Source organism: Zingiber officinale, chromosome 2A (assembly GCF_018446385.1).
Source record: "Zingiber officinale cultivar Zhangliang chromosome 2A, Zo_v1.1, whole genome shotgun sequence".
Lineage (NCBI taxonomy): Eukaryota > Viridiplantae > Streptophyta > Magnoliopsida > Zingiberales > Zingiberaceae > Zingiber > Zingiber officinale.
Genome location: NC_055988.1, coordinates 67,250,314 through 67,258,651, shown reverse-complemented (window position 1 = coordinate 67,258,651; position 8,338 = coordinate 67,250,314). Strand labels below are relative to the sequence as shown.

General features: G+C 41.4%; 1 protein-coding gene across 1 annotated transcript; it reads right to left on the bottom strand.

Moving 5' to 3' along the window:
* Window positions 1-6,006: 6,006 nt before the first annotated feature.
* LOC122041160 (protein DETOXIFICATION 51-like) lies at window positions 6,007-8,102 on the bottom strand. Its single transcript, XM_042600761.1, has one exon. It carries the CDS (start codon window positions 7,725-7,727, stop codon window positions 6,084-6,086), a length of 1,644 nt encoding a protein of 547 aa, XP_042456695.1. The 5' UTR covers window positions 7,728-8,102; the 3' UTR covers window positions 6,007-6,083.
* Window positions 8,103-8,338: the final 236 nt, after the last annotated feature.

The following is an 8,338-nucleotide window of genomic DNA, read 5'->3' as shown; positions in this document are numbered from 1 at the left end:
AATTAAATTTTGGATCGCCTGCGGAACTTAACACGTTTGATCCAAAACTTAATCTATTTGTTCTTTTAGGTTTAGACTTGGATCTCCTGCGGAACTTAACACGTTCGACCCAAATCATCTTAAGTTATTAATTCCATTAAATATTAATTTCCATAATTGGTTCCCAGTACTGACGTGGCGAGGCACATGGCCTTCTTGGATATGGGAGCAACCACCACCGACTAGACAAAACCTTTTATGGAAAGCTAATATTTAATTTCCTAAAATAACTTTAGGTTAACCGAAAAGAACAATCAAATCACAAGGAAAAGAAAAACAAAAGAGCACTATATCGAAAACAAATTCGAAATACTAGAATCGTATGCCTCTTGTATTTAGTATTATTTCCAAAAATAACTAGTATGATGCGGAAAGAAAAATACTAGTTATACCTATTAGAAAAACCTCTTGATCTTCTACCGTATTCCTCTTCTAACCTCGGACGTTGTGTGGGCAACGATCTTCCTAGATGAGAACCACCAAGCACCTTCTTCTTCCTTATAAGTTTCGGCCATCAAAACTTCTTCTAGGATGAAGAGGTTCGGTCACCACCACCATGCTCCAAGGGATGCTAGAAAAGAGGCTTTTTTTTTTCTCCTTCTTCTCCTTCTTAGATCCGGCCACCAAAGCTATCTCCACCATGAGAGAGTTTCGGCCACACAAAGGAGAGGAGAGAAAAGAAAGGGCCGGCCATACCCAAAGAAGAAAAGAGGGAGAAAAATAATAATAGAGACATACACAATGAAGCCTCCTCTACCCCCTCTTTTATAATCCTTGGTCTTGACAAATAAGGAAAATTTAATAAAAACTTCCTTAATTCTTTTGCCATTGAAAAGGAAAATTTATTTAATTAAAAATAATTTTCTTTTCATCATGTTAATGGCCGGCCACCTTAATCCCTTTAATCAAGGAAATTTTAATTCACACAAGAATTAAAACTTCCTAATTTTCTTCCGGAAATTTATAAAAAATTCTCAAATAATTTTTCCCTTCATGGTGGTTAATAAAAAGGAAATTTTATAAATTAAAATATTTCTTTTAAACATCTGGATAAAAAGAAAGTTATCTCTAAAAAATTAAAATCTCTTTTAATCTACAAATAAGGAAAGATATCAAATCTGTTCTTAATCTTTTGTAGAAACTTATAAAAGAGAATATTTAATTTTAAACTCTCTTTTAAATCATGAACATGATTAAAATTGAAAGTTTTCATAAAATTTAAAATCCTCCTTTAATCAACAAATAAGGAAAGATTTCAAATTTTAAACTCTCTTTTAAACATGTAGATGATTTACAAATAAGGAAAGTTTTTACCAAAAATTAAAACCATCCTTTTAAACTACAAATAAGGAAAGAGATTAATCTCCTCTTAATCTTTTGTAGAAAGTTATAAAAGGAAATTTTTAATTTTTTAAACTCTGTTTTAAAATCATGATATCCACATAAGAAATAATTTTAATAAAAATCCTTTTTAATATTCTAGTGGTCGGCCACCTAAGCTTAGGACCCAAGCTTTAGCCGGCCACCTACATGACTCATCCACTTGGTCTTGGCCGGCCCTAGCTTGGGTTCCAAGCTAGCTTGGCGAGCCCCATTGGATAGGTAAGAAGGTGGGTATGCGGTGGGTATAAATCTCTATATACTAGAGGCTACGATAGGGACCGAGAGGAGGAATTGGTTTTGGTCTCCCGATGAAATTAAGCATCCCGTGTTCGCCCCTAACACACAACCTAATTTCATCAATAATAATTCATTCCACTAAAGAACTATTATTGAATTACCGCACCAATCCCAAATTACATTTTGGGCTCCTTCTTATTATGAGTGTGTTAGTCTCCCTGTGTTTAAGATAACAAATGTCCACTAATTAAGTAAGTTACTGACAACTCACTTAATTAATATCTCGCTCCAAGAGTAGTACCACTCAACTTCATCATCATGTCGGACTAAGTCCACCTGCAGGGTTTAACATGACAATCCTTATGAGCTCCTCTTGGGGACATTCTCAACCTAGATCACTAGGACACAGTTTCCTTCTATAATCAACAACACACACTATAAGTGATATCATTTCCCAACTTATCGGGCTTATTGATTCATCGAACTAAATCTCACCCATTGATAAATTAAAGAAATAAATATCAAATATATGTGCTTGTTATTATATTAGGATTAAGAGCACATACTTCCATAATAACTAAGGTCTTTGTTTCTTTATAAAGTCAGTATAAAAGAAACGACCTCTAATGGTCCTACTCAATACACTCTAAGTCTACTAGTGTAATTATATAGTTAAGATAAACTAATACCTAATTACACTACGACCTTCCAATGGTTTGTTCCTTTCCATTATGGTCGTGAGCTACTATTTATAATTTATAAGGTACTGATAACATGATCCTCTGTGTGTGACACCACACACCATGTTATCTACAATATAAATTAATTGAACAACTATATTTATCATAAATGTAGACATTTGACCAATGTGATTCTTATTTCTAGATAAATGTTTATACCAAAAGCTAGGCTTTTAGTATACACTCTAACACTTTCATCCTATGAATCGTATTGCAGATATTCAATAAGTGAGTTTAAGATCTAATCATATACATTAAATATGTATACTCAAATAGTGATTTTTTTATTTATCTAATAAATAGTATAAACGTAAGTCGATTGTCTAAGGACATCTAAGATAGGACACTGTTGTAATCAAAGCTCAGTTGAAAAGAACTATTATATAAGTGCAACATTCAAATTCATTAGAGTAATTGACTGATAGGCACTATCAATCTACTATTAGACTGAAATCAGTCATGACTTCAAGGCCATAAAGGAAGTATTTTATGGAGGATTTGAGTCTCGATTCTTGGAGACTTTAAAAGTGAAGTATTACTATATTCCAGACCTTTAAGAAGCAATCCCAAACAACAAACAATGATAATGTTAAACAAAAGTGTGAATCCGGATATTATATTTACTTGTAAACTCCAACAATTCACGCTACTTAAAGACTCTTATCCTCTGTTTGGGAGGAGGTGAGTAAAAGGAAGGGAAGGATAAACATGAGTAGCAAGAATTTTTACACTTGTTTGGGAGAGAGTGAGTCATGAAGGGAAAGGGGAGAGAAGGGTAAAGCTTCCCCTTACATGCTCGGGAATAAGTGAAATTTCTTACACCTCAATTTGGGATGTAAGGAAGGGGAAGGAGAAATTATTTCAATTTTATCCTTATTTATTTTTTCACATGCAGATTTATTAAAAAAATAAGAGGATATTTTTGTAAATTTATATATTTTACCTTCATTTCCATCCCTTTCCTCTCAAATGAACTTTCCCTCCCTTTCAAACAAGGGTAAGATAAATATATTACTTTCCCTTCCTTCTCCTCCCTTCTCTTCCCTTCCCCTTCCATTAATGAACCTTGTCTCACCCCATCCAAACAGAGGATTAGTCTCTAGGTCTTTAATTTCTTCAGCATAGAGTTCGCCTCACCAAAATTTATGGTCCTTGCATGTCTCATATTATCATGTTTTTTATTATCACCTTCGAGTTCAACTCGTTACAAACCTTCAAGTCATCAAATATAAATCCAACTAACTTGACTATGTAATCATAAGCTCCATACATATTTTACCAAATCCCTATACACTTGATGGATAAACTCAACTTAAACGCTTTTCCAAGCGTATTAAAAGTATAATAAACAATAAACGCACTTTAAATAGGTAAACTATATATTACAATATAATTTGAGATTCTATTACAAATTTAATATAATTTCAAATAACTCATGGTAATGTTAAACATGCCAATTTACACCATAACTTAAATTTTAGAAGAAAAAACACTAATAATTGCAAATGAAACAAATATGAAGCATTTAAATGCAAAACTGTCAATTTATGGTAAAATTAACAACAATCCATCAAAAGATAAATCAACCGTACAAGATTGGCATAGTTAGTATGAGGATGTAATTTATCTGTCTGTAGTGGGACTAGTAATACTAAACTGCTTAGGTCGAGCAATATTATATTTTCTCCAATAAATCAACACGTATACAAATTCTTGAACAATTATTTTAATAAAAAAAATCTAAAATTAATTACTTTGATTTAAATTTAAGATCTGATTGATTACATATAATTTATTCTCATAAAACTGATGTTTATAGTCAATTAAAATTTTAATTTCTAATTTAGTTCGATTAATAAAGAATACTAGCTCAATTAACCGCTTCCAAATTAATTAAAAGCAATTAATAATGCATTAACCAATCAATTAATCGTCTTAATTACTAAAAAAGACTAATCCTTCATCCTCTACATCTCCGTCGCTGGCGCCGGCAGCTCGCCGGCACCACGCTGTTGTCGAGGGATAAGCTCTTTACACGCCTCCCGCCTGCCGGAGGACATTCCAGCACTGCAGTTGCTCAGCCTCTCAGCGGGGTAACAGCCAGCGGCACTTTCCGGCGATGAAATTGTGCGAGTAACTCTGTAGTTTGTCCAATAACACGACTCCAATTAATTAATTTGTTACTCGGGTAGTACACTGTACTTAGCCGTGACAAAACTCACCTGACCATCATTAATTAACACGCAATTAATTAGTTAAATACGGCCGGGTAGATCCAGCCATGCAGCCAGTGAATGGCAGTAGCTGCCATGTCAGTATCATGGAAGGACCGATATGTGGAGATGGGTTCCATTCTAGTTTATGCCTCCTACTTATCTCTGCACTCATTGATTAGCAGATCAAACTCTTTAATTCCCCTCTATATGTTAGTTAATACACATAAATTGATAGAGACAAAGCAATTAAATTTAGTTGCGGGTGATGATGCAAAGGCTGAGGGAGAAAGGTACAAAGCTGGGGTCTCCCTCTGATGTGAGCCATGCAGGAGACTGATGATGAGAGTGAGTTTGTAACATGAAGCCAAAGGAAGGAGTAGGGATTTCACATGCACCCATCACTGTCTCACTCACTTCATCGTCAAGGCCAAGGCCAAGGCCAAAGTAGCCATTTCCATTCGGCTATTTCCCTGGCCTTACTTAAAATGGACGTCGCCATGGCCGGCCTCTCTTGGCCATGGACCAGCAATAACAGCCTCCCGGCATCAAGACATATATATATATATATATATATATATATATATATATATATATATATATATATATATATATACACACTATCGTCGCCGCCCTTTTTTCGGCTGTTCTCTTCTCGGGATGCAACGTAACCAACTTGCACCCACTACAGTGAGGCCTCATTAGCTAGCGTCGGCTTGAACTCCAGGGTAATTAATAATGGAGGGGATGATGGTGCTGTTCTAACAGCTAGCCACGGATCGGGAGGCCTGCTCGTGCAATGTCGCATCGAGTGGGAGAAGCGGGTTCTTGCGTTCGCTATATGGTTGGTTCAAACTGAAATTTAGTGGATCATCGATCTGTCTTTAAATTCTTCTTCTCGTATCATGTACTCTAACCGCCTCGGAAATAACTCTTCTCCTCAACCAATTGATTTGACTATCGGAGGGAGAGGCAGCATTGGCAACGTCCCCCTCCACTGAAGCTTTTCGATACGCAGGCCGTCGAGAACACGTCAGAAGACGACTGAAATCTACGGTCCGAATGCGAAGAGGCATGCTTTTTCTCACTCGTCCTCGGTACTTTCCTGAAATGCCGAGAGCCACTGGTTCGACCTTGCTTTATCTAGAAATATCTTCTTCTTGTTACTCGACATCTACTCACATGGATTCTCTGACATCTTTCAAAGATGTCCAATGTACAGGCACGGGAGTCGACATCGATCAGAAATTTAATTTAAGAAAAATGAGAGAAAAGAAATAAGTCAATTTCATTTGAGACGAATCGCATCATAAATGCATACGACACATTTATTAATAAATAATAATAATTATAAAATTTAATAGATGAATGAGAAGATTACTTTCCGATCCATTTTTTTCTTGTCTGGAGTTAGAAAATTAGATCCATGATTCCAATTTTTGGAAATAATTAATAGAAATAGTTTTTAATATCATCTTTCCAAGGCACAGACCTTAATCGCGATCAGAGGCTCGTAGGGACAAGTTGATCCATTGTTGCCTTCGGCTTTCTCTATCTTCACCTCCTGCAATGAGGGGCTGCCAGCGGCGGCGGCGGAAGACGTCAGCGACTGTGCCCGCCGGGCCTGCGCCACCCAGTCGGTGGTACTGACGGCGCGAAGCATGAGCCCGGCGCAGCAGACTTGCGCGGCGAGAAGGCCGGTCCAGAGCCCGACGAAGCCTAGTCGAAGCCAGAAGCCGAGTCCGACGGCGATCGGCATGCCGACGAGATAGAAGGCGCCGAGGTTGATGTGGGCCGCCCGCGACGGACGGGCGCTGCCGCGCAGGACCCCGCAGCCGACCGTCTGCGGGCAGTTTCCCAGCTCGCACAGCCCCACGACCGGAAGAGCGGCCGCCGTCAGCCGCAGGATGTCGGCGTCGTCGGTGAACATGCGGCCCCAGCGCTCCCGCACGCCGGTGGCGAAGCACATTGCTGCTAGTCCCATGACGGCGGCGAAGAGCACGGAGACGGCGGCGGAGACGCGCGCGCGGGATGGGCGGTTGGCGCCGAGCTCGTTTCCGACGCGGGTGGATACTCCGAATCCGAGGGAGGAGGGGAAGACGTAGACGAGGGCGGTGGTCTGGATGAGGACGCCCATGGCGGCGACGGCGGGGCGGGGATCTGGAAGGAGGCCGCAGAGGAGGATCATGAGCTCGTACCACCACCACTCGAGGCAAACGGAGACGCAGCTAGGGGCAGCGAGGCGGGCCAGCGGGCCCCACCCGGCGAGGCACTCCGCGGTGGGCCTGCCTGGCGCGTGCGGTAGTAGGGAAAGGACGAGAGCAAAGTTGGACATGGCGGCCGCGGCCGCCACACCCGACGCACCGAATCCGAGTTGGGTCACGAGGAGGAAGTTGGCAGGGAGGTGGACGGCTGCGGCGAGGGCGGCAGCGGCGGCGAGCGGCCGCGTCACGCCCTGCGACCGCAGATAGATCCGGACGGGGTGGACGAGAGAGAAAGATAAGAGATCGGGGAGCGAGAAGAGAAGGTACTCCTGCGCCACCGAGGTGATCTCCGGGTCCTGACCGAGGACGAGCAGAATCCGCGACATGTTGAGCCAGAGCAGGGCGATGGGCAGCGAGGAACAGAGCAGGAAGAGCACGGAGCGGTGGAAGGTCAGTGCCAGGAGGCGCGGCTGGTTCGCACCGAACGCCTGCGAGCAGAGAGGTTCCATGCCCAACGAGAGCCCCGAGAGGACAGAGTATCCGGTGATGTTGGCGAAGGCGATGGCGAGGGAGCCCGCGGCGAGCGGCAGATCTCCCAGCGAACCCAGGAAGAGCATCGAGACGATGGAACGAAGGTAGAGAAGCAACGCGGTCAGCGCAATGGGGAAGGAGAGCCGGAAAAGCGAGCCGGCCTCCTGAAGCGCCTCAGCCGGCGACAGTAGAGGCTTCTCCAGGGTCTCTGCCGCAGGGAGGCACTTTAAGCCCACCTGCTCTACAATATCACCGAGACCGGAATGACTGGAAAGGGGAAAGAGGGTGAGGTAGAAATGAGCGGGCGAGAGAAGGGTATTCTTCTCATCTGGTGAGGCAGAGGCGACGGCGACGGCGGTGGATGCTGTGATATTGCACATCGCGGCGGAGGCGACGTAGCAATGGAATTATCTCTTCCTTCTCTTTGTTTGGCGTTTCGTGGTGGGTTGGGGTTTTGGTGTCCGTCCGCTGCGCTTGATTTGATTTGCATTCCCCCAGGATCGGAGTATTTAATAAGCGGCATAACAGGCGCCACAGTAGCGTCGGTTCTTCTTGGGGATTAAATATGAAGGGCGCTTTGAGTTTGGCCCATGTCCAATGGCAAAGGAGGGATGTCTTGCTGCTTCTTAACCTTCACATTGAAACTTCAACCTTCAAACTCCAATTTATCTCCTCCCCAAAATTCAATCATGGTTTTTTTTTAAAAAAAAAATATTTGGTCCAATCATGCTTCCTTTTTATTGCCCTGCACTATAGTACAACGGAGAACGTCTGTGTAATCTCCTAGGTATTTATAGTTTGGTGAAATGATAAATCATGCTTTTTTTATTCTCCCCGGACTATGATCCAATGATAAGTAATGAGAATTTATTTGTATTTTCTAATTTATTTTAGCTTAGTGGTGGTTAAAAAAATATCATGAGTCATGTTAGTTATTTTCAGAATTAGTCACATCATAAAAACATGAAATTTGAATTATCAAAAAAGAAAT

Coding starts and splice junctions, on each gene's coding strand:
- LOC122041160 (XM_042600761.1), bottom strand. CDS start 7,727: ATGTGCAATATCACAGCATCCACCGCCGTCGCCGTCGCCTCTGCCTCA.